Source organism: Giraffa tippelskirchi, chromosome 4 (assembly GCF_054371585.1).
Source record: "Giraffa tippelskirchi isolate mGirTip1 chromosome 4, T2T-mGirTip1v1.2.pri, whole genome shotgun sequence".
Lineage (NCBI taxonomy): Eukaryota > Metazoa > Chordata > Mammalia > Artiodactyla > Giraffidae > Giraffa > Giraffa tippelskirchi.
Window position 1 is genome coordinate 53,111,715 of NC_137278.1, and position 27,693 is coordinate 53,139,407.

General features: G+C 38.7%; 1 protein-coding gene across 1 annotated transcript in view; it reads left to right on the plus strand.

Moving 5' to 3' along the window:
• The window catches only part of DNAH6 (dynein axonemal heavy chain 6), a 281,257-nt gene that overhangs the window by 36,375 nt on the left and 217,189 nt on the right, over window positions 1-27,693 (plus strand). Inside the window, exons 6-12 of the mRNA XM_081596922.1 lie at window positions 1,892-2,026; window positions 2,115-2,235; window positions 3,084-3,198; window positions 5,308-5,476; window positions 8,348-8,464; window positions 16,412-16,612; window positions 24,181-24,301. Of these exons, the coding sequence (XP_081453048.1) occupies window positions 1,892-2,026; window positions 2,115-2,235; window positions 3,084-3,198; window positions 5,308-5,476; window positions 8,348-8,464; window positions 16,412-16,612; window positions 24,181-24,301 (979 nt within the window). The remainder of the gene's footprint in view (window positions 1-1,891; window positions 2,027-2,114; window positions 2,236-3,083; window positions 3,199-5,307; window positions 5,477-8,347; window positions 8,465-16,411; window positions 16,613-24,180; window positions 24,302-27,693) is intronic.

Here is a 27,693-nt window from a genome sequence, read left to right on the forward strand (position 1 = left end):
CCATGGACAGGAGCCCACCAGGCTCCTCCATCCATGGGATTCTCCAGGCAAAAATACTGGAATGGGTAGCCTTTCCCTTCGCCAGAGGATCTTCTTGACCCAGGGATTGAACCTGAGTCTCCTGCATTGCAGGCTATATAGCAATACAATTGATATTTGTATATTGAGCCTGTTTCCTAAAATTTTGCAGAATTTATTATTGACTTTAGTAGTTTGACTGTTGTGTTTCAGTTAATTAATTAAATTTTTATTGAGGCACAATTGACATATAATATTACATATTTCAGGTGTACAACATAGTGATTTACAATTTTTAAAGGTTGTATTCTACTTATACTTATTATAAAACATCAAAATAATGCTAATGCTTATCACCTTCAATGAGCACTCTTGATATACCAGCCCAGGAATGAACCACCTAACCCAAACTCCATCTGAAATTTGCTAACAGCAGAAACAGTGATGAGAGGAAAAAACAAAACACCTTCAGTCTCTTTTACATTCACAAAAACTTTCACTTTTGTCCTTTATGCTGATAGCCAGATACTTAAGTTAAGCCAAAGTAATTTCTCAGATTTTATATATATATATATATATATATATATTATATATATATATATATATATTATATATATATATATATATATATATATCCTCCAAATTCCCACTGTCAAACTCTCACTTTTTGGCAGACCACCAATACCAGTTTTGCTGTCCACCTGGATCCTAGCTATTTATCCCTTTACTAGCAGAACTTATATTTTTGGTTCAAGGACTTTTTCTCCAGAGTACACTGGACTTTCTTACTTTTGCTGCCCAATTTTGATTATAGTCTCATTTCTACTCCTGTTTTCATATTAATGCATTTAATATCTTATTTCAACTCAGAGACATAGCCTGTAAACTTCTGCTTCTTTTTTAAATTGAAGCATAGTTGATTTACAATATTGTATTTTGCTTCTTTTTATCATGAAAATTCCTCCATGAGATGAATCTTAGGGGCTACATGACTTCCTAGATGTTGTCTCAAATAAATCTCTTCACTCAGGACTCTACTAATTGTAACTTACTTTTTTTGTACTTAGAATAAATAAAACACTATTTCATGAGGTCTAAATGACTACTGTTTGTCCTGTTTTAGAAACTCCTGGAAAGGAGTACAAGAGTATGCTGTGTATAATACTTAAACCAGTGTCACATATAAGTAAATTAAACTTTTAAAAGATATAATGTATCTGCTCCTCCTCTGATTAGATTGGAAGTGAGGAGGAATGACCTAGAAACAATCTTGAAACATGTGCCTTCAAAGCCAACATCCTAGAACCCAGATTTATGATGATGGCATAGCAGAAGATTAAGTTACATTATGTGACATTATTCCACAAATAATTCCACTCATTCTCCCAGACCAAGTTGCAAAATAGATTCTTGATAGTGACTGTTACCCACTGAAATTGTAGAGTTAAATTTGGCTTTGTTCTATATCATAGCCTCTTAGATCAATAGATGGACACCTCCATTATCATGGTGACTGGACATTGTAAAGTCCTCAGGAACACTAAGAATCTTTTATTAGCTATTGGTCAAACCTCATGAAATTTAAGATATTGCCACTCCTCTGTTTCTTGCCCACAACTTTATAGCTAAAGCTTGTGTATTCACAATGAAAAGAAAGAAATTCAGACAAATTGAATCTGATAATTCAAAAAATACTTCCAGAACAGAATTTCAGAAGTGTCCCTTTTTAATGTATGTTCTTTGTAGTTGTAGCTGAAATTAACATATAGAGCTATTTATTTTTCTTAATTCCCATTCTTTCCAAATATTTTATACTTTAAAAGTCGAGCTTTTTTTTTTAATTAAACAATGATAATTTTTTATTTTCATTCAGTATTTGCGACCAGCTCTCCTTAAAATAAATGAATTGTGTTATCAATTGAGTTTTATGGGACTATGTTCTATTGAAAAATATCATACCTACACCCTGCAAGAATTTAAAGCTGCACAAGTTGTACGGCTAGGAGAGGTGAGAAAACTTGTCTATCAGTTTCAAGAGTTTTTCCCCATTTTTGATACTTTGGTGCCACTAATGATATATATTCATCAATGTCTAGGTGACAGAGCGCCTAGAAGAATTTCGAAATGAGGCAAAAGATGTGGTCAGAAAAGCTTGTCGAGTTGCTCTGCGTGCTGCAGGATTTATTCCTGATGACTGTGCACGTGAATCTTCTGAGGGTATGAAAGGGAAAGAATGCTGCTGGACTAGAAGTGGTGGCTTTCTGAAATGTTAACTTGTTTTCTTTCTACTTTTCTTAAGTTTAAACTGCTGTTGTTTAGTTGCTAAGTCATGTCCGACTCTTTTGCAACCTCATAGACTGTAGCCCACCAGGCTCCTCTTTCATGGGATTTCCCAGGCAAGGATACTGGAGTGGGTTGCCATTTCCTTCTCCAAGAGATCTTCCCACCTCAGAGATCAAACCCACATCTCCTGCACTGCAGGTGGATTCTTTACCACTGAGGCACCTGGGAAGCCCTAAGTGTAAAATAATGAGCCTATATTTCAGTTCTTCCAAATACTGCTTGATAGATTATAAATTCATTGTATATTGTAAAGTGGGGAAAAACAGTAAATACTGCATCTTTCTTGCATTACCCCTGCTTGTGTATAGTATTTCTACACTGGCTTACAGAACTTTTCTTTCACAAGCATTTTATAGTTGACTCAGGGTCTCTCTGCTTAAATATATGTCTGACCTATTAGTATAGACAATCTCAGGATTGGTCCCATCTGGCAGGGAGGCTAAAGGAAAATTTTATGCAGGCAGAAAAGAAGAGTAAAAGTGTTCCTGGAAAATCAGATCCTATTAAAAGGGATGTTAGTAAGCTGTCTAGCGTCTTTTGTTGAGTTGAAATCCTTTGATGTGGAATTTGTTTGGATAACTGATTTATTTCCTGGAGTCTGAAATATCTCATGAACCAAAGCATTTTGTAAGTTTCGAATTTTACTTGTCTCTTAATCCATATTGAAAGAAATGGAATTTTTACAGAAGGATTCTTGTTACTGCCTCTTCTGTTGTTTGTAGGTCCTTTTAAAATGCCAGAAAGCGCAAGTCTCATTGAGTTGCCTACAGGAGACTCTGAGAAAATGACCTACACAGAGCAGGCCAGCAAAAGACATCACTGCATGAGGCTGACATGGTAAATGGTTATTCTTTCTTTCAAGAAAAACTAGAGCTTCCATCCTTCTCAGGTTTCATTAGAAGTCAAAGCCTTCGGGACTTCCCTGGTGATCCAGTGGTTAAGACTCCACACTCCCAATTCAGAGGGTGAGGGTTCGATCTCTGGTTAGAGAACTGAGATCCCACATGCTACACAGCACAGCAAAAAAACTGTTTAAAGTTAGAGCCTTTATCACAGGATTTGCTAGTAGTGATGAGGGTTTGGGGGACCCGGTAACCTGAATGAAGGCCCCAGAAACCCACCCCTCCAGCTGCCACCCAGCAATGCATCCAGGGTATGTCCAAGGGCCAAGAACTCTTCGTTGATCTCTAAGGTTTTATTTCCCTCTGGCTCAGTCAGGAGCACCAGGCAGGTGGTAGTAAGAAGCCAGGCACATAGAGATTTGGAGTCTTCTCCAGTGGATCTGACAGTAAAGAGTCTGCCTGTAATGCAGGAGACCCAGGTTCAATCCCTGGGCTGGAAAGATGCCCTGGAGAAAAGAATGGTAATCTACTGCAGTATTCCTGCCTGGAGAATTCCATGGACAGCAGAGCCTGGTGGGCTACAGTCTATGGGTGGCAAAAAGTTGGACACGACTTAGTGACTGACACTTTGACTTTCCAGTGGATCTGGAAGGCCTGCTCTACCGGTCTTGGTCCCTAAAGAATTACAGGCAGCTGTGCTGCCACACCAAGTTCCACCACCTTTCTGAGTCAGGTTTTGTCACCAGGAGACCAGGGAAGAAAGTCTGCCTTCCAGACCTCAGCAGGACCTTCCACCTGCCTGAAGTGAAGTGAAAGTGAAAGTCGCTCAGTCGTCTCCATGGACTATATAGTCTATGGAATTCTCCAGGCCAGAGTACTGGAGTGGGTAGCCTTCCCCTTCTCTAGGGGATCTTCCCAGCCCAGGGATCAAACCCAGGTCTCCTGCACTGCGGGCGGATTGTTTACCAGCTGAGCCGCAAGAGAAGCCCAAGAACACTGGAGTGGGTAGCCTATCAATTCTCCAGGGGATCTTCCTGACCCAGGAATTGAACCAGGGTCTTCTGCGTTGCAGGCGGATTCTTTACAAACTGAGCTATGATCCACCTGCTTACCCAACTGGATTCTGCATCATTCTAAAACCTCATCACTGCAAGTAACCTTGCAAACAAAATAACCAAATATTACCTGAAGAGTGTATGCGGCACTAGAAAACACTGATGACTGTTACTCTCTGCTCACTAACTTGGTCCAACTTTTATAGCTATTTGGTTAACCTTAATTGTGTCCCAGTCCTGGTAGCTGAGATGGTAAAGAAACTGCCTGAAATGCAGGAGACCCAGGTTCGATCCCTGGGTCAGGAAGATCCCCTGGAGAAGGGAATGGCTACCCACTCCAGTATTCTTGCCTGGAGAATTCCATGAACAGAGGAGCCTGGTGGTGGGCTACAGTCCATGGAGTTGCAGTCAGACACGACTGAGCGACTAACACTTAAATGTGAGATAATCGAATAATAATGCTTGTATTGCAACAGAAAGCAGTGAAGTATTCCCTGAGACTATTATCATAGGCTAGAGGCACCTTAGGCTCCACTTAAGCAGAATAAAAAGTTATTTCTAATGCCTTGCTGACTCAGTTTGCATTCTAAGCACTCAAGTAGGAAAGCATTAAATTTTCCGCTTGGGGTTAGCAGTTGCTGTCCAGCAACAATTACTGAATAGCAAAGATTTCATCACCATTAGAATGTAAGTCACAGATGTGTATTTACTAATTTCTTCTTCAAAGCATCTTAAAAAAAAAACCTCTTATGGCCCCTTTGGCTAGATGAGCTATGTGCTTTTTTTCATAGCTATATTGCTCACTAAATATCCTATTGAATGGCTAGAATGTCTAGCTAAATGGATGCTATATATTTGAGTATATTTGTGTTTTAGAGTGAAGAATGTCTAAGAACAACTCTTCTGGACAGTAAATCTCTGATATCACAATATAAATGGAAAGTCAAAGAGAAATTACATTTTAAAATTGAAATACTTGCTTTAGAGTCACTTTCAAAAATATGTAGTGAGTATAGAAAACTGAAGCTGTGTTTTTTTTTCTTTTCAAGCTTTATCCGTCTAAATGACTATCTAATTGAGAATACAATGCATGTCCTAACAGTAAATTCTGCTAGCTCTCTTTTGAATTACCTCACTGACAAATTAAAACGAACGCCTTCAGCAGATGTCATTCAGAAATGGATTACAGAGGAGAAACCTGAAGTCACTGATAAAAAGGTAAATTCGGATACAATTAAGAAAATTCACTGGGCAACATTCATTGAGAAGTGCTTGCTATGCTCTATGAATTATGCTATATTTTGTGTACTGGAAAAAGTAGGAGAAATGCTTAGAGGGTTTCACAGTATAAACAGTCTACTGTGCACATACAGAATGGAAGAATGAAAATCAGCATATCAGCAAGTATCTAATAGCAGAGAAAACATCCATTGTGCTGAATATTGCAGTCATTCTCACAGGCATTTGCTAAAGTTTCCTCATGTGTTCACTCCATAAATACTCCTTAAGTATCTACTGTGTACCGATCCCTATGCTTGGTGTTGGGTACAGAGTGATGAAAAGCATAGACAGAATACTTGCCCCCAAGAAGCTTATAGTTCAGGGGTCATTGTGAGCATGAGCTGGCAGAGAAGCAGGTAAAGTGGTATAAATGAAAGAGATAAACAATGGTTTAGAGGCCAGAAGAAGAAAATCATGGGAGCAAACCTTGGTGCTTTCAATGCATAACCTCTTGGGAGGATGTTGATCTTAGAGTAATTTGAGATGTTTGAGATTAAATAGTACAAAGGAATAGTAGCAATGCATTCTAGAGAGAAGGCATGTTATCTGTTATCCCAATGAACTTTCCCCTAGTCCATCCTGGATTATGGCGCCATCAGTTCAGTTCAGTTGCTCTGTCGTGTCTGACTCTCTGTGACCCCATGGACTGCAGCGTGCCAAGCTTCTCTGTCCATCACCAACCCATGGAGCTTGCTCAAACTCATGTCCATTGAGTCGGTGATGCCATCCAACCATTTTATCCTCTGTCGTCCCCTTCTCCTCCTGCCTTCAATCTTTCTCAGCATCAGGGTCTTTTCCAATGAGTCAGTTCTTCACATCAGGTGACCAAAGTATTGGAGCTTCAGCTTCAGCATTAGTCCTTCCAATGAATATTCATTTTTGATTTCCTTTAGGATGGACTGGTTGTATCTCCTTGCAGTCCAAGGGACTCTCAAGAGTCTTCTCCAACACCACAGTTCAAAAGCATCAGTTCTTTGGCTTTCAGCTTTCTTTATGGTCCAACTCTCATATCCAGTATGAAAAGGCAAAAAGATATGAAAGATGGTGCCATACCAGGTACCTAAAAACACAGCAAAACATGTTTATCTGGTTTCATCAAGCTTCCTACCTCCATATCTCTATATATCCCCATGAAACCCAACTATGCAGTTTCAAGGGATGGTGCTCTTTGTAATAGTTTTCATTTTCTCTAAAAGTTGAATTTTAACTGCATGTGCCTTTTCATTACTTTCTCTCCTCCCTTGTTCTCAGTTCCTTTTTTTCTCAATACTATCGCATTTTGAAAGTAGCATTTATCTTTCTAATTATAAAAGTAATATATGCTAAGTGCAGAAAATTTGAAAAACACAGAAATACACAAAGAAAAGCATTCTCTACTATACCAAGACATCTATTTCCAAGGGTGAAAAGAGAATCATACTTTACTTACTGCTTTATCAGCTGCTTTTTCCACTTTGCAATATATTATGAAAAATCTCCAAGTTGATTTGTATTTTTTTCCATATAACATTCTCACATAGAAATGTGTTATACATCGTATAAATAGTTTTCTATTGTTGATCACTTTTCCAGTACTCTAAATAATGCTGCAAAGAACATCTTTGTCTATATGTTTTTCATGCATCTCTGATTTTTTTCCCCTTAGAAGAAATTTCTAGAACTGTTGGGTCAGAAATATGCTCACTAATTAAGACTTTTGGAACTGATGCATAAATTCCCAGAAATTTTTGTGTCAGTTTACAACCTTCCTAGCAATGTTCAAGAATGAACTTTTGCTCACATGCAATCTAGATGTTAGCATTCATTTCAGTCTTTGTCTATCTGATGGATGTAAAGTAGTGTATCACTACTTTAAAATGTTATATTCCTTTAACTACCACCCCTGTACAAGGACAAGGGGATAAGTGTTGTGATGAGAAAAACCTGGGTGTCTGTTCTGGTCTGCCACTTATGAAGCAATGTGTCCTGAATGAAATGTTTTACCTTCTACAGATCCTATTTTCTTATGGGAGTAATAATGATACCTACTAATACCCACTACATATGGTTGGTATGGGATTTACATGAATACTCAGCTCTGTCTGGAAATCAGTAAATACTCAATAAATGTTACTGAAAAAAGTATCAAGAGAAAGAGAAAGAAGAGGATGTTGACTGGCATTTCCTTTAAAAAATTTCAGATTATGACCTTGGCCCATTTTTCTATTTAAATATACTTCTGTTTACTGTCAGTGATCATGTTATTAGTATATATTCCTTTTGACTATATCAAGTAATTTCTATTTAAATATAATCAACCTTCTATCTGCTATATCCGTTACTGATACATTTTTCCAGTTTGTGGTTTGCCTTTCCACTTTGTTGATAGTTTTTTCACAAGGAGAGAAGTTTTACATAATCGTGTAATCTTTCCATATTTGCCTTTATATTTTAATTCCTATGGTAGTATTCTTTGAAAGACATGCCAACATTATAAAGTTAGCTAATTGTATGAGTTTATGTGCCTTCTGTAATACAGAGGTTTTTTTATTTTAGACCTTGATACTTAATATATTTATGGCTTCCTTGGTGGCTCAGCAGCGAAGAATCCACCTGCCAATGCAGGAAACATGGGTTTGATCCCTGAGTCGGGAAGATCCCCTGGAGAAGGGAATGGCAACCCACTCCAGTATTCTTGCCTGGAGAATTCCATGGACAGAGGAGCCTGGCGGGCTACAGTCCTTGGGGTCTCAAAGAGTCAGGCATGACTTAATGACTAACCAACCAACAACTTATAGCTTTATAACACTGCACATGTGCTCATTGCAGGGGGCCCCTGTGTTGGAGAAGCAGGAAGAAGATGAGTCTCTCATTCCGATGTTTCTCACAGAACTGATTTTGACAGTCCAGTCACTGCTCTTTGAGCCTTCTTTGGAAGATTTTCTGGTATGTGTTTCCTCCCTTAACATCTGTGTATAAATAACTTCTTGGAAAATGAAGCAGTTGTTCTACTGTTAAATGATTAGCAGGTTCACTATTGTCACTTCTCCAAAATGATCGTAAGAAAAAGAGCATTGTTCTGTGTGCAGCATGGCATCTACATAAAAAATATCTGAAAGTTTAGCATGTTTTCTTTCATTTGAGACAGATTAGGTGCTTGATAGGGTATACTATCAGAAGAATATAGTCTATATATGAATTTAGAGGACTCCCTGGTGGCTCAGATGTTAAAGCATCTGCTTACAATATGGGAGACCTGGGTTCGATCCCTGGGTGGGGAAGATCCTCTGGAGAAGGAAATGACAACCCACTCCAGTGCTCTTGCCTGGCAAATCCCATGGAGGAGCCTGATAGGCTACAGTCCATGGGGTCACAAAGAGTCGGACACGACTGAGCGACTTCATTCACTCACTCACAAGCATCCTTCTAATGTGAGTCCAAGAAATCACTGTTGTAAATACCATTTTGAAATCTTTTTTAAATATGTCACATTTAAGGGGATTTTGTTGTTTTGGTATCTATTTTTAATTGGAGGATAATTGCTTTACAATATTGTGTTGGTTTCTTCCATACATCCAGTTTTTGCTGTTCTATGCAGTCAATTGCCACTAGTTTGGCCACTTAAAGCAATAGCCATTTATTACGTCCATCTCTGTGGGTCAGGAGTCTGGGAACCTTTTAACTCCTTCTCTGCTTCAGGGCCTCTCCAGGCTGCCTTTTGGGTGTTGTCTGGGCTGAAGTTTCCTCAGAGGCTTTACTGGAGAATGATCCACTTCCAGTTTCCCTCAGGTTGTTGTGAAAATTCATCTCCAAGCAGCAATAGGACTGAAGTCCCTGGTTTCCTGAGGGAAGTCAGCTGAGAACCATCCAGTTACAATATGTGTGTCTGCTTCTTCAAGACCAGCTGGAGAATCTCCTTTGAGAAGGGCCCAATCTCTCTTTTAAGAACTTTCACTTGATTCAGTCAGGTCTACCATGGATCATCACATCCTTTCTTTTTTAAATATGTCTATTTATTTATGTATGGATTTTTGACTACACTGGATCTTCGTTACTGCATGCAAGCTTTCTCTGGCTGTGGTGGGCAGAGGCTACACTCTAACTATGGTGTGTTTGCTTCCCATTGCAGTGGCTTCTCTTGTTGCAGAGCACAGGCTTTAGGGGTTGCGGGCTTCAACAGTTGCAGCACTCAGGCTCAGTAGTTGCAGCACATGAGCTTAGTTGCCTCGTAGCATGTAGAATCTTCTCAGACCAGGGATCGAACCAGTATCCCCTGCATTGGCAGGCAGATTCTTAACCACTGGACCATGAGGGAAGTCCCATCACATTCTTGATTAACTCACAGTCAATTATGTCTGCAAAGTCCCTTCATCTTTCCCTATAATGTAACCTCATCATGACTGTGGCATCCATCATGTTAACAGATACTGCCCATACCCAAGAGAAGGGTATTATACAGGGCATGTAAACCAGGGAGGGCGGGTCCTGGAAGACATCTTAGAATTCTGCTTTCCTCCTTCAGGTACAAGCACAGATTAATAGACCAGTCAGAGACTATATTTTCTGTCCTTAGCTGGTGTACTGTGGTGCAAAAGCACTAGTAATCAAGATCTCCAGATTTTAGTCTTGGCTTTTCAGTTAGTAAGCTCTTTGACCTTGGGGAAACCACTTACCTCTCAAAGGTTCAGTACATGCATCTGTGAAATGAGGAGGCAGGTGAGTTTTAAGGTTGCTTCTTCTTCCAACAATTTTTGATTCTGTAATTTATGAGATCATCAAGCTTGTTTAGGATATTTACAAGGATGAGCAGACTGCTGAGGTCCCCGTGGTTGGACTCTCTCTCAGGAGTTCCCAATAAGAGAGGCACTGGATTTTCCTGCCCTTTCCAGGCCAGAATATTCATAGCCTTAACATGGAAGACAGAGTACAGGAGATAACACGAGAAATCTCTCTCCAACTAGCAGCTGGCTATTCTCCTTAAGTGCCAAGGGATAGGCCTTGAAAACCTCAACACTCAATCTTTCCTGTTATAGGACCCTACTCCCAACATGAGTGTTAGTCAGTCATTCGTGTCCAACTCTTTGCAACCCCATGGACTGCAGCCTGCCATGCTCCTCTGTCCATGAAATTCTCCAGGCAAGAATACTGGAGTGGATAGCCTTTCCTGGATCTTCCCAACCCAGGGACTGAACCCGGGTCTCCTGCATTACAGGTGGATTCTTTACCATCTGAGCCACCAGGGAAGCCCCACACGAGTATTTTTAATTCCTAGATAAGTCGTAGGCTAAGCAAGTTCATATGTTCACACTGCACGTAAGATTTTGCTTCATGTAGCCCCAAATTAGCCAATGGCAGTATAAACAGGACTGTCAATCATGAATTTTCTATTTTTTTCTCACTCTTATTTTGGTCATTAGTCTTAGCATTTCAAACACACATACACACATAGAGCTTCATCTAAAGGAAAAATTATATACTTAGGTGTTGACATTTGACACTGTTCTTGCTTGGGTTAACTATGGTCTCCCACTACTGATCCAAATACTTGATCCAAAAGATGATGCTGTGAAAGTGCTGCACTCAATATGCCAGCAAATTTGGAAAACTCAGCAGTGGCCACAGGACTGGAAAAGGTCAGTTTTCATTCCAATCCCAAAGAAAGGCAATGCCAAAGAATGCTCAGATGACCGCACAATTGCACTCATCTCACACGCTAGTAAAGTAATGCTCAAAATTCTCCAAGCCAGGCCTAAACAATATGTGAACCGTGAACTTCCAGATGTTCAAGCTGGTTTTAGAAAAGGCAAACGAACCAGAGATCAAATTGCCAACATCCACTGGATCATCGAAAAAGCAAGAGAGTTGCAGAAAAACATCTATTTCTGCTTTATTGACTATGTCAAAGCCTTTAACTGTGTGGATTACAATAAACTGTGGGAAATTCTGAAAGAGATGGGAATACCAGGCCACCTGACCTGCTTCTTAAGAAATCTGCATGCAGGTCAGGAAGCAACAGTTAGAGCTGGACATGGAACAACAGATTGGTTCCAAATAGGAAAAGAAGTACATCAAGGCTGTATACTGTCACCCTGCTTGTTTAATTTATATTCAGAGTACATCATGAGAAATGCTGGGCTGGATGAAGCACAAGCTGAAATCAAGACTGTGGGGAGAAATATCAATAACCACAGATATGCAGATGACATCACTATGGCAGAAAGTGAAGAAGAACTAAAGAGCCTCTTGATGAAAGTGAAAGAGGAGAGTGAAAAAGTTGGCTTGACGCTCAACATTCAGAAAACTAAGATCATGGCATCTGGTCCCATCACTTATAGCAAATAGATGGAGAAACAGTGGAAACAGTGGCTGACTTTATTTTGGGGGGCTCCAAAATCACTGCAGATAGTGACTGGAGCCATGAAATTAAAAGACGCTTACTCCTTGGAAGGAAAGTTATGACCAACCTAGACAGCATATTAAAAAGCAGAGATGTTACTTTCCCAACAAAGGTCTGTCTAGTCAAGGCTGTGGTTTTTCCAGTAGTCATGTATGGATGTGAGAGTTGGACTATAAAGAAAGCTGAGCGCCGAAGAATTGATGCTTTTGTACTGTGGTAGAGTCCCTTGAACAGCAAGGAGATCCAGCCAGTCCATGCTAAAGGAAATCAGTCCTGAATATTCACTGGAAGTACTGATGTTGAAGCTGAAACTCCAATACTTCGGCCATCTGATGCGAAGAACTGACTCATTTGAAAAGACCCTGATGCTGGGAAAGATTGAAGGGGGGAGGGGAAGGGGATGACAAAGGATGAGATGGTTGGATGGCATCACCAACTCAATGGACATGAGTTTGAGTAGACTGCGGGAGTTGATGATGGACAGAGAGGCCTGGTGTGCTGCAGTCCATGGGGTCACAGAGTCAGACATAACTGAGAGACTGAACTGAATACTTGATCCAACACACACTTTTCTTTTTTTTTTATAATTAGTTTATTTTCTATTTTTTAACTTTACAATATTGTATTTGTTTTGCCATACATTGACATGAATCCACCATGGGTGTACATGTTTTCCCCTTCCAGAACCCCCCTTCCACCTCCCTCCCCATCCCATCCCTCCAGGTCATCCCGGTGCACCAGCCCCAAGCACCCTGTATCATGCATTGAACCTGGACTGGTGATTCGTTTCACATATGATAATTTACATGCTTCCATGCCATTCTTCCATATCATCCCACCCTCACCCTCTCCCATAGATTCCATAATACTGTTCTATTTATCTGTGTCTCTTTTGATGTCTCGCATACAGGGTTATCTTTACCGATTGACTCAATACCATATATATGCAACACACACTTTTCAATTCTTTCCTGTTCCTGTTGTGTTTAACAGACCTCTGATTGCATATGATGCTTATTTACTGCTCCCACTTCTGGAAATAGACTCCCCCTTGGTTAAATTTCTCTTGGTTTTACTCCTATCCCAACATCTTTTCCTTTTCAGTCCTCTATTTTGGAGCATCTTTTTTGTCTGACCTTTGACTGTTGTGATCCTTAAAGGCTCCCTCCTCCTCACATGCTATATATTATTCCTGGGTGCTTGTGTCTGTGCCCATTGTTCTAACTACTGCTTCTAGAATGGCATCTTTATTTTTTTTTTAAATAAATTTATTTATTTTAGTTGGGGGCTAATTACTTTACAATATTGTAGTAGTTTTTGCCATACATTGACATGAATCAGCCATGGGTTTACATGTGTTCCCCTTCCTGGACCCCCCTCCCACCTCCCTCCCCATCCCATCCCTCTGAGTCATCCCATTGCCCCAGCCCTGAGCATTTGTCTCATGCATCGAACATGGAATGGTGTTCTGTTTCACATATGATAATATGCATGTTTCAATGCTATTCTCCCAGATCGTCCCACCCTCACCTTCTCCCTCAGAGTCCATAAGACTGTTCTATGCATCTGTGTCTCTTATTCTGTCTCGCATATAGGGTTATCGTTACCATCTTTCAAATTCCATATATATGCATTAGTATACTGTATTGGTGGAGAAGGCAATGGCACCCCACTCCGGTACTCTTGCCTAGAAAATCCCATGGACAGAGGAGCCTGGTGGGCTACAGTCCATGGGGTCGCTAAGAGTCGGACACGACTGAGCGACTTCACTTTCACTTTTCCCTTTCATGCACTGGAGAAGGAAATGGCAACCCACTCCAGTATTCTTGCCTGGAGAATCCTAGGGACGGCAGAGCCTGGTGGGCTGCCGTCTATGGGGTCGCACAGAGTCGGACACGACTGAAGCGACTTAGCAGCAGCAGCAGCAGCATACTGTGTTGGTGTTTTTCTTTCTGGCTTACTTCACTCTGTATTATGGGCTCCAGTTTCATCCATCTCAATAGAACCGATTCAAATTTTTTTTTTTTGTAATGGCTGAGTAATATTCCATTGTGTATATGTACCACAGCTTCCTTATCCATAGAATGGCATCTTTAAATGCATATTTCCATCCAGTACTTTTCTTCTAGGCTCCAGACTTAGAGCCATCTGGAAATCTCCACAGTTAAGTCCAACTCAGCAAAATAAGGGCTTCCCAGGTGGTACAGAGGTAAAGAATCCACCTGCCAATGTAGAAGACACCAGAGATGCGGGTTTGATCCCTGAGTTAGGAAGATACCCTGGAGGAGTAACTGGCAACCTTCCAGTATTCTTGCTTGAAAAATCCCATGGGCAGAGGAGCCTGGCGGGCCACAGTCCATGGGGTTACGAAGAGTCAGACCCAATTGAGCGACCGAGCACACACACACCAAAATAAATTAAACTTATCAACTTCTTCCAAAACTTACTTTTCCTTCTGTATTTGAATGAAAAGCAGTATCCAGATGCCCAAGCCAGCAATCTAGGAGTCATCCTGTGCTCAGTCGATCAGTCATGTCCGATTCTTATGACCCCATGAACTGTGGCCCTCCAGGCTCCTCTGTCCATGGGATTTCCTAAGCAAGAATACAAGAGTGGGTTGCTATTTCCTTCTCCAGGGGATCTTCCTGACCCAGGGTTTGAACTACTGTCTCTGGTGTCTCCTGCACTGTAGGCGAATTCTTTACCCACTGAGCCATCAGGAAAGCCCTGATCTAGGATCTAGGAATCATCCTAGATCCTCCCTTACTCTTTGAGATCAAGTTCTGTGTGTTGACCTTAGTTGCACCTCCCTTCAATGAGAACCCCATCCCTGCTCTGATAGTCTCTTCTCACCTGCCTGCCTCTCTACCTTCTAGTCCATTTTCTACATTGCTGACTGCAAGATTATTTCATAGGCATATCTTATCATGTCACTTAAAATTAAATTTCTCCATTGTCTATAGCAGCATTTTCAAAGGATGCTCTTTAAGATACTGATAGACATTCTAGGAGATAGGGGTTGTGATATGCATTTACATGTTAACAAATATGAAAAAGTCTTTTTAACAGATCCAGAGGAAAATCCTGTTTAGCTTTGCTTAATCTGAAGTTTCTTCCCAAACTTATCTGACTTTGGGACCCTTTTAACTCAAGGTGGTCCATGGTCACAATCTGGGGAATGCTGGGCCACCAGCTCAGCATCACTCACAATGCCTTTCATGAGGGGCTGACTGCATCACGACTGCATTTTACCAAACTGGCACTTATACTCCAGCACACGGTCCTGCTGCCCTCCTTGGGCCTCTCACATACAATGACTTACAAGAACTCTACTCCCGTCTTGTATACTTGAGAAGCTCCTGCTCATCGTTTAAGATTCATCTCTTTCTTTCTATCATTTAGATAGATTTTATATTTATTGTAAATTAAAAATTAATTTGTGCTCACTGAAGAGAATGTGAAAAACACAGAAAGACATTATTAGCAACATTGGTCATCCCATGTGCCACAAATAGAAATAACCTTTTAACATTTTTACACGTTTTCTCCAATTTTGTTTTAGTACATACTGATATATACCAACAGACTTAACTTGCCATGAGATTTTACATATGCATTTTAAAGTGGAATTTATACACCAGTTTTATCCTGCTTTTTTTAATAAGCTTTATAACATTATATTATAAACTTCTCCCCATGTCTTTCATTAATCAATCTTTAGAGACACCATTTTGAAAAGGTGCCTAATTTTCATTTGTATAAATATCCTATAACTTAACCATTCTTCTATTTTTGAACACTAAAGTATTTCTCTAATTAGTTTTTGCTATAAGTATTGCTTCAGTGAGTGCCATTCCACATGAATCATTGTTTACATACCTAATTGTTCTCTAAAGATAGATATCTAGAATGGAAATTACTGCTCAAAGAATATGAACTTTTATTGATTGCCTGCTAGTCAGCCGTGTCTGACTCTGCGACCCTATGGACCATAGCCTGCCAGGTTCCTCTGTCCGTGGGATTCTCCAGGCAAGAATACTGGAGTGAGTTGCCATGCCCTTCTCCAAGGGATCTTCCTGATCTAGGGATCAAACTTGTGTCTCATGTCTCCTGCATTGGCAGACAGGTTCTTTCCCACTAACATCACCTGGCAAGTCCTAGCCACCTTTTAAACATTCCCTGATTTTCTTAGGCCTACCTTGGCCTTCTTTCTCTTACGACTTTTCTGGGTTTTGTTCATATTTCAAGTGAATGTAATATATTCATCTAATGTGTTGCAATTCTTTGCTTACCACTTTCTCTCTCCATTAGAAAACATAGTTCCTAAATACAGGGGCTGTGTCTTCTGATTTGTCATATACTTAGAGTCAATGTAGTACTTGGTATGGTTGAATGAATTATTCTTATTTATTTTAGTATTTTAGAAAATTCAAAATTTTTTATAAATATACCCATATATGTACTTACATTTTTGTTTGTGCTTTTCTCTCTAACAGGATGGTATTTCAGGTGCAATTAATCATTTCCAAAACACTGTGTTATCAGTTCCTAATCTCGTGCCTGATTCATATTTTGATGCTTTTACTAGCCCTTACATTAACAACAAAATGGAAGAAAAAACTTGTGGGTTTGGTCCAAGCTTATCAGCAGTATTTGATGATGATAAGAATTTTCACACAATTATCTTCCAAATAAAGGTATATTTTCTTTTACTAAAGCCATTTTTACAATACTTTAAAATTTTAATTAACTGAGCAACATATTTTCTTCCTGTTTTATCTTTAGATTGAATGCTACTTAATCTCTAGATGGTTAAGAGATTTTTTTAAAGTCGTAGTATATCAGAGCACTGATGATAGGAAAGAGACGTAAAGGCACAAGCTATTCCAGATGGCATAAGTTCTAGGGGAGAAAATAAGGTTAAAAAAGGAAGAAGAGGCATTATTTGAACATTGAGTGGTGCAGAGGAAATAAAGCAACTGATGAAAAGTTAAGGTCCTGCTAAACAAAAAAGAACCAAAAAATCAGAATATACCCGACTCGTTCCCCACAACCAGAAGATAAAATAATCTGCACATTGCTACACTTACAAAATAGAATGCCTTTGAATTATAAATCTTATAAATTACTCCAAATCCATGAACTGAATTAATTAAAATATATTAAATACATGATAAGTTACCATAAGGAAAAATCAGAAAAATGAAGATTAAAAAAGCTAATGAATATTCCTTCTCTTCCCTCTCAAAGCCATGAAACAAAAGCTGTAATATAAACTCAAGTATATAACCTCAAACACATATTCAAGCCTGAATATGTGTGAAATAACATAATCAAAAATTCAACATTTAAAATATAAATGGTATTGTCTTAAGACAAAATTATCTCAGAAATGTAGACTAAATTTCATAGTGTCCAAAGGAGAATAAACTGAAACTAAAATTTAAAAGACAAGAAAACAACCAAGAGAATGAAAATAAGCTAGTGTTTGTGCATGTCCTCAGTTGCTCGGTTTTGTACAACTCTTTGCGACCCTATGGACTGTAGCCCACCAGGCTCCTCTGTCTATGGAATGTTCTAGGCAAGAATACTGGAGTGGGTTACTACTCCAAGGGATCTTCCTCACCCAAGGATAGAACCCACATCTCTTGTGTCTCCTTCATTGGCAGGCAGATTCTTTACCACTGTACAAGATATAAGAAAAAAATGGTTAGAAAGAAAATAATCAAAATAGAAAACAGGCAAAGAAGAAATAATATACATATAATTGAAGTCTCTGAAGAAGAAAAACAAAACAAGGAGTAGACAAGCATATACCTATAGTCCAAGAAAAGAAACTGTGAATCTATATACAGAGTACCTTAAAATCGACCTAGATCAATTAACTCCGAGATACGTACTCTTAAACTATTACCTTTTAAAGAAAAAAAAATTTCCTCCAGATTTCAAAGCAAAATAATAACATAACATGTGGAAGTAAGAGAATTAGACCAGCATCAGGCTTCTCAAAAATGACGTATAAAACAAGATGATGATGGAACAGCACTTTTAAGATGAAACTCAAGGGAAAAAAGTGTGAATCAAGAATTTTTATCTAAATAAGCCAGTCCTTCAAGTAGCAAGGCTATAAAAAAAGTAGTTTTAGAAAGACAATGCCCTAGAGAACTTGACGCTAATCTGGAGTTTTTGTGGAACAAAGATGCGTTTCATCCAACCAAGAGATATCTGGTAAAAAGACTGATCTTTCTATTTGTAGATCCATATGTAAGGAGCTTAGAAATTGCCACTCCATCCTAACAACAAGTAGAAAGCTGAACACGTTGATTGAACAGACTGTTAATGGGTCTGTAAGAGAGGCGAGGACATAGGGAACAACTCAGAGTAAAACACTCGGGGGACCCAGTTATAGGAGACTTCCACAGTATTATGAATTTACCTCCAGGAGCTCAACCAGGTTCTCACAGTAAATGTTAGAAAGAGATCTCCTCATGCTTCCATCAGGGAGAGGGGAAAAGGAATAATTTGAAATACATTTGAATAATGTTTGAAATAATTTGAAATAAGAACAGAGCACTCTGTTCTTAACAAGGCCTGCCCTTAGAGGAAATTAGTTATCCAGAGTTTAACTTGCTAGTGTATTGTCAGGTCTTTACTGACCCGAGGGAAGGGAAATACACAACTCCAGCCTACTCTAGCCATCCTGTCCCACCTAAGGAGGGGGGGGCGGGGGGGAAGCGAGAGACATTTATGATACTCACAGTCCAGAGGCACTGGCTCACTAAAAGACTGCGACCTAATCAAAGGATGAAGGTAGAATATATTCCCTTCCCTGACGCATATCATCCTCTAACTAAGGACCTATTAACAGCCGCTCCTTTTATCAAGTATATCACATCCAGTTATCAAAAAAAGTTACAAGGCATATTAAAAAGGGAAAAACTTAGAAGACAGAGCAAGTATCAGACCCAGACATGGCAGGGATATTGGACATATCAGACCCAGAATTTAAAGCAACTGTGATTAAATAATCATACAACTATGATTAATAGAATGGGAAAGACTAGAGATCTCTTCAAGAAAGTTAGAGATATCAAGGGAACATTTCATGCAAAGAAGGGCACAATAAAGGACAGAAATGGAATGGACCTAACACAAGCAGGAGATATTAAGAAGAGGTGGCAACAATACACAGAGGAACTATACAAAAAAGATCTTCATGACCCAGATAACCACGATGGTATGATCACTCACCTAGAGCCAGACATTCTGGAATGCAAAGTCAAGTGGGCATTAGGAAGCATCCCTACGAACAAAGCTAGTGGAGGCGACGGAATTTCAATTGAGCTCTTTCAAATCCTAAAAGATGATGCTGTGAAAATGCTGCATTCAGTATGCAAGCAAATTTGGAAAACCCAGCAGTGGCCACAGGACTGGAAAAGGTCAGTTTTCATTTCAGTCCTAAAGAAAGGCAATGCCAAAGAATGCTCAGATGACCACACAATTGTACTCATCTCACACGCTAGTAAAGTAATGCTCAAAATTCTCCAACCCAAGCTTCAACAGTAGGTGAACCATGAAATTCCAGATGTTCAAGCTGGTTTTAGAAAAGACAGAGGAACCAGAGGTCAAATTGCTAACATCTGTTGGATCATCAAAAAAGCAAGAGAGTTCCAGAAAAACATCTACTTCTGCTTTATTGACTATGCCAAAGCCTTTGACTGCGTGGATCACAACAAACTGTGGAGAATTCTGAAAGAGATAGGAATACCAAACCACCTGACCTGCCTTCTGAGAAATCTGTCTGCAGGTTAAAAGAAGAGACAGTTAGAACTGGACATGGAACAACAGACTGGTTCCAAATCGGGAAAGGAGTATGTCAAGGCTATATATTGTCACCTTGCTTATTTAACTTATATGCAGAGTACATCATGAGAAATGTTGGGCTGGATGAAGCACAAGCTGCAATCAAGATTGCCAGGAAAAGTATCAATAACCTCAGATATGCAGATGACACCACCCTTATGGCAGGAAACAAAGAAGAACTAAAGAGCCTCTTGATGAAAGTGAAAGAGGAGAGTGAAGAAGTTGGCTTAAAGCTCAACATTCAGAAAACTAAGATCATGGCATCTGGTCCCATCACTTCATGGCAAACAGATGGGGAGACAATGGAAACAGTGGCAGACTTTATTTTTTTGGGCTCCAAAATCACTGCAGAAAGTGACTGCAGCCATGAAATTAAAAGACGCTTGCTCCTTGGAAGAAAAGCTATGACCAACCTAGACAGCATATTAAAAAGCAGAGACATCACTTTGCCAACAAAGGTCCATCTAGTCAAAGCTGTGGTTTTTCCAGTGAGAGGAGAAGGGGATGACAGAGGATGTGATGATTGGATGGCATCACTGACTCGATGGGTTTGAGTTTGAGCAAGCTCCAGCAGTTGGTGATGGACAGGGAATCCTGGCGTGCTGCAGTCCATGGGGTCACAAAGAGTTGGACATGACTGAGTGAACTGAACTGAACTGATGATTAATATGCTGAAATAATAGACATCCATGGAAGCTAGGAAAACCCTAAAAAAAAAAAGCTATTTGGGGTACTATTCTAGCCAAGTATTAAATATAAACTCTATAATTAAAAGACTGGTATTGGCACATGCATAGTTATCAGGCCAGTGAAATAGAATAAAAAGCCCAGAAATACACCTAAGTACACATGAAAATTTATTAAATATGGAGTGATTTCCAGGATACACTGTTAGGTGGAAAAATCAAATTAGACAAGAATATCTATAGTGTGCTACTTTTTATGTCAGAAAATAGGGAGAAGGAAGAGATAAATCAGAAACTAAGGAAATTGGTTCCCTAGAGAAGACAGTGGGAATGATGTAGACAGGATGGTGGGTTTGGAGTAGAAAAGATGAGAAGAGTCACACTTAGTTCTGAGCATACCTTTTGTATAGTCCAGTATAGTTCTTTAAAAATCTATGTGCTTCCCTAGTGGCTCAGTGGTAAAGAATCCATCTGCCAATGCAGGGGATGTGAGTTCGATCCCTGGCTCAGGAAGATCCCCTGGACAAGGAAACGGCACCCTCCTCCAGTATTCTTGCCTGGGAAGTCCCATGGACAGAGGAGCAGGGCAGGCTACAATCCATGAGGTCACAAAAGAGTGGGACCCAGCTTAGTGTCTAAATAACAACAACAGGAAAGCTATGAGAATGAGGAAACAAAATCTTAAAATAGAATGCAGTAAAAAACAAATGAACTATTCTATATTTCAAATGAATAACCACACTGCGAGGAAGGGAAAACACTAAAACAAGTAACTTTTAAATACAGTGTTTTGCCTATATACCCTTAAGCTAAAGATCACTGTAATTATAACAAATATTAGGTTCCAGTTAGTTTGTTTTTCACAGTGCTATTAGTGCATTAGCAATTCTGAAATGACTTTCTATGTATTCTGGAGTTTAGTAAACAACTAAATACATTGTGGATAATGAAATGAGGTTACTCATCCTCAGAAAGGGAAGTACAAAGGGAAGAGAAATTGCCAGAATGGTGTTATATTGGAAATGGAATTATGAACTCATGATTTTTAATTAATCAGTAGAAATAGAACTATATATAGGGTTTTGTATATGTATATAAATTTGTGGGGTGCGTGTGTGTGTGTGTGTGTGTGTGTGTGTGTGTGTGTTTCTTGTTCTGCTCACTGAGATGGTCTGGAAGCAGTGACATCCTAATAGCGATGAGCACATTTAGTGTCCACACATTGGTTTTTATGTATCATTCCAAAGCAAAAGATCCTTATCTCTGAAGAAATTGCTTATTCCTAGGACAAGCAAAGTACAAGAATAGCCCAGAGCATAGTGTTGAACCAAAATATGAGTGCAAGTGAAAGTGTTATTTGCTTAGTTGTGTCTGACTCTTTGTGACACCATAGACTGTAGCCCTCCAGGCTCCTCTGTCAGTGGAATTTCCCAGGCAAGAATACTGGAATGGGTTGCCATTTACTTCTCCAGGGGATCTTCCCAATCCAGGAATTGAACCAGGGTCTCCTTCATTGCAGGCAGATTCTTTACCATCTAGCCACCAGGAAAGCCCCTCCACCCCCACCCCCACACACACAAATAAGATGATGTCTAAAACTAATGGAGACATGCAGAAAAGATTAAAAAGCCAACTTGAAGGGTCTCGCTAGATCAGTGTAACCATTAAAATAAGTAATGGTTATTACAGTGTTTGAATAAAATGAGAATACATAAGTATATTTTATGAATGAATGAATCAATGGAGTGAGAATGGAAAGCTCTTCCTTATAGTAAAATGCCAACTAGTAAATGTAGAAGGATAACATAAAAAAAGATCACCACTATATCAACCATAGAAATAGGTGAGAATCTCCAATGCATACTGAAATATGGATATGCAAAGGTATGGTGAGAAAAAGGACTTTTATCTCAAAACATTTCTGCATAGGATATTTATTGATTTAAAGAGAGAAAATAGTAAGTTTACAGTGATAGACCTCACCGATACCACTTTAGTATGTTAACATTGCCAGTAATGGGACAAATCAACATTATGTGCCTTTAAACATGATACATGGAGAACATACATCATTTGTTGTATTATTGCCAAAATGTATAATTGAATGTAAGCATTAAGAAGTGTTACACACATATACACACACACACATGATACTCTTCAAAAAGGTAAAGATCATGCAAGACAAAGATTGAGAAATTTGTCCAGATTAAAGGACGCCAAAGATACATGACAAGACACAATACCTGATCCTGGATAAGATAGTGGGCCAGGAAAAAAAAAAAAGCTTTTTATTTTGCTATGAAAGGCATTATTGGGAGAGATGGCAAAATTTGTATAAAGGTCTGTAATTAGATAATAGTATTAATGTCAATACTAATTTCTTGATTTAAGTCATTATATTAATACTATGGCAGTTTAAGAAAATATTTTTGTGTTTATTAAATAAACCCTGAAATATTTAGTGTTAGAAATGTCTTGTGTCTGCAGCTTTCTTCCAAATGGTTCAGAGTAAAATAATATATATAGAGAGAATCATAAAGCAAATGTGATATATTGTTAAAATTTAAGGAATTCAGTGACCGTATATGGAATTCTTTGAACTATTCCAGCAACTGTGCTGTGAGGTTTTAAAAATCGTATTTGAACATGTTGGTGGAGCTTTCTATTTTTGGGTCACCCTTTGTGTTTCTGCCTAACACTTGCATGATCATGTACCAGAGACACTATTAAATCTGCTCAAAGGAGATATACTTTGACATAGTATCTTCCCTTCAATTTTTAATATAAAGAAATAAACAGCAGAAACATTCTGGGAGATTATTTAAGAAGCCTATAGAAAGGACATAAATGAACAAATATCTAAATATAGCCATCTAGGCTGTGTACTATTGTTTGTAATTAAAATTTCTACTACTACCCACTAAGTACGTAAAGCAAGAGTCTGAGCCACCTACCCTAGCATTGGTGTGTTGGGAATGAGCAATTCCATTGATCACCTCTAGTTTTCCTTGGGACAAATTGCAGTCATTTGCAAGAAGTCTTAGTAGGAAATATTAAGAGAAGGCAATGGAGTGCAGCCAGGGAGTAATAGGCCAAGATCAACAAGAAGTCCTAACTGCCATTCACAGGCATTATGATGCCATTGAACTATGATAATGTGTACTGACATGGTATTATAGGAAAAGTCTTGTAGGGAAGTGGAGGTTGGCACCAAGTTTAAGCAAAGTGAAGGGAAGTATCTATTAGGGCAAATTCTGAACGCATTTTGAAATAGGAGACTTGCCAGCATAGAGAATTTAATAATGAGATTAGGCAAGTAATTTTGCATATATGCTAAATGGTTTTGCCTTTGCTCAAAAACACTTAAACCAAGATATAAAATTTGCGATTTGGAAAATAAATAGATGTTTTCTCTTGCCATATATCTACTAGTGATGTATAAGTTCACCATGAAGCTAAAAATTTATAAGTTTACTTCTTTTTAACCACCAGGAACAATTCTTTGAAAGTCACATTTAAAGATGTATTTTTTTTTTTTTTAAGTTTCATAAGAGAATTTATTAACTGCCCTTCGTCATCAAGGGTGGTACCTTTTCTCTCACTTATATATCCCCAGGTCACAGCATAGTGTGCATCTGCATTTTTTAGTTGTATAGAATTAAATTCTGCTCAGGAAAAATAGAGTTTTGTCTGTTTTTATTTTATATAATGTTTAGGAAGCCTTACAGGCAGCATTTGAATCTGCCCAATTATACGCAGCTACATTTGAAAAGTTTCAAATATTCTTCAAGGAAAATGAAAGTCTTGATTTACAAGCTCTTAAACTTCAAGAACCTGGTAAGTTTTCATTTGTCCTTGCTAATTGTGTCTAAGAGTCATATCAAGGTTTATCATGACCTAGGCTTTCTGTTTTGTGGTGTGTGGTGACAGAGATGGTAGCCCAAAAGAGTTGGCCTGACAAAACACAAGAGTTTATTCATTTCTAGATTATTTTCTGTAGAACCACTTTTTTCTTTAGTTTTACTGTTATGTTTTATTTCAGAATATTATGGGAAGGAATTCTTCCCCAAGAGCTTATCTTTTAATAAAATGCTGTACCAGTGCCAAGGTCATATAGCCTCTATATGGAAAGGAACTGAAAGGAATGTTTTCCCCTCAGATTCCTTAAAAAATGTTTACATAGTGTAACATGTATCTCAGGAATTCATTCTGTCTCAGGAATTCAAGTTACTCTATTTGTACAGCGCTATTGCAACAGGATAGGTATGAATCAACACCTTAGTCATGAGATTAGAACCATGGAGAAGTTATTTTATTAAACTTACTTTCTTCAACCAAAGAAAATAAAATACAATGCCCAAGTGAAATTTCAGGCAAGAAAGTTTCCAAATGATTATGAAAATTAGGTATATAGCATTCATTTAAAAACGTGAAGCATATCATTCATATTCTTTTTTTTTTTTAGTTTCATTAACTGGTTTTATTCTTTTTTTTCTCCTGCATGAAAATGTTTACTCTGATACTTTGCCTCATGAATGAGCACTATTTTTTCTGTAAATTCTTGTGTTTTTCTTTCAATTCATTATTTTTATTACACTAAGTATTTTAAAGTAAATTAGACATGCCAGTCCCTAAATGAAATGCTTCAATATGTATCTTCAAAAAGCATGTCCCTACAGAACCAAAATATTTTCACACCTGAAAAAAAATCTCTAAAATCAACATTTAGTTCATATTCAGAATCTGCCAAATAAAGCAGTTTGCAGCTGGTTTGGCCTAGAATCTAATCCAAGAATAGACACTGTATTTACTTTTTATGTCTCTTAAGTTTTGAAAAGTTGAAACAGACCTTTTTTCCAAAGCACTAACTTGGTCAAGAAACAAAAGTGGGGTTCTACTTAAGAAATTAAAAAAAAAAAATTAGACAAGTTCATTTCTACCATTCTTCACCAACACTGTCACACTGAGACTTAGTGTGTGTTGAACTGAAGGGAACTGACAGGTACTATGGTGGCACCATGGTAACAGTAAGATGTGGAGCCTGGCATTTCAGCACATGAAATAGACTGATCCAAATAACCAGTTCTAACCATCTAGATCGTTTACTCACAGCCTTGAGCCAAGGCCTCTGAGTCTCCTATTATCATGTTCCTCACATTGGATAACTTTACTCCTTCACCAGTTACCTAACTGGGTAAGGCCACCAAGCTCCCAGATTGCCCTTCATCTAGTCCTGCCTTGGCTTGTCAATCCTGTCTCAATCTCTGAACCAAGGTATCATAGGTATTAGCCATTTGTTGTCTGGGAATCTGGAGTAGATTGGCCTGGACTCCTAAAAGTTGTTTTCTTCCTCCTTTAGGAACTTTCTGGTACTTCTTAAACCTCTGAACCCAGTTATTTCCCACTAGAATGTAGCTTTGCCCCTTGGATACCATGCCTTGCCTGTTATAGCATATTCCCTCAAATTACTGTAACACTGCCTATGATATATTGTGCTCAGATGCTCAGTCATGGCCAACTCTTTGTGATTCCATGGACTGTAGCCCTCCAAGTTCTTCTGTCCATGAGATTTCCCAGGCAAGAATTCTAGACCGGATTGCCATTTCCTCTTCCAGAGGGATTTTCCCCACCCAGGGATTGAACCTGCATCTATTATGTCTCCTGCATCGGCAGGGGAATTCTTTACCACAAGTGCCACCTGGGCAGCCCTAGGATATATTATAGTTTACTATACTTAATAAATGTCTGTTTAACCAAACTGTTAGCCAGACTGCCCTTTGTTTAGCCCCAGAAGGTGATCAGAAGACAGACTCTGGCTTTCTGAAATAATCAGCCATATCTCATCACTAAATTTCTATAAAAGTCAGTGTCTACTAATATTTTCTATACTTGCTAAGCACTTATGATAGGTACTGTGCTGTCTCAGCTAATCTATTTTATCTAATCCTCATAATTCTATATAGGTGAGTATTCTCATTTTACAAATAGGGAAGTGGAAATATAGAGATAAGGCAACTCCAAGATTACACAGTGAGTAAGTGGTTTAGAAATTGTTTCCCCTGACTTGAGAGTTTGTTATACAAACTGTCCCTCCTCCATCTCATCAAGAGAGAGCTCTTCTGTTGGCTTTACTCTTTTGTTTCCCTTTGAACATGGATAAATGTGACCATGGCTAAGTCATTTAACTCTGAGTGATCTAAATTTATTTATGTATAAAATGAAAGTATTGGACTAAATTGGTGTTTCCCAAATTGGTATTCCTTGAACCACTATTCTGAAGGATATTACATGATACTATGAAAAAGACTCTGTGTTCAAATAAATTTGGAAAATAATAGACCAAGCAACATTATACAGCTTTCCTCACCAGGGGTTTTCTCAGATCATTTGATATTCTAATTTTTTCATTTCTCAAAAATAAACACATAAAAACATTATAAAATGAGTAGGACAGATAATTGTCATCCCTTTTTTTGTATCTTGAGGAAGGTGAAGCTCAGAAAGATTAAGTAACTTACCCAAATCAACAGGTGGGTTCAAGACTTGGGTCTAGGTCTTCTAAGACTTTGTCTGATGTGTTCTTTATACTATGTTAAACTGCCCCTTGTGTCCAGGACAGGAGGTGATGGAAATAAAGGCAGGGATCAACAACTTTTTCTCTTAGGGATGGTGGAGGAGGGTTAGAGAAGAACAGGAAACAGTAGGGAAAACAGTCTGACTCAAGTGGAGGGAGCAACTGGAAATAAAGTTAGATGAATTTTTAAAGACAAGGAGTTGTTTTGTATTATATGTGTATTAGTAAGAGCTGTTTTTGACAATAGTATGATTTCAAGATAATCAGACTTCCACTGGTGATCTCCCAATCCAAATAGATTGGGAAAGGGAGAAATTGGAGATAGGAAGATTATCAAAATGCAACTGCACCATTGGCAGACAAAGTTGACAACGGCCTTAACTTTGATGTGGGGAGCAGGATTGGCAGAGGTGTTGGGAAGAGGAATGGAAATAACTTTTGCTATGCCTGATCTCTTGAGTTTCCAACTTTCTCTGTTGTTAATATCCTTATATATACTTGGTAAAGAATCTGCCTGCAATGCAGGAGACTCAGGAGACGCAGGTTTAATCCCTGGGTCAGGAAGATCCCCTGGCAGAGGAAATGGCAACTGGTCCATAGAGAAGAGAATGGCAAACCACTTCAGTATTCTTGCCTTGAGAACCCCATGAACAGT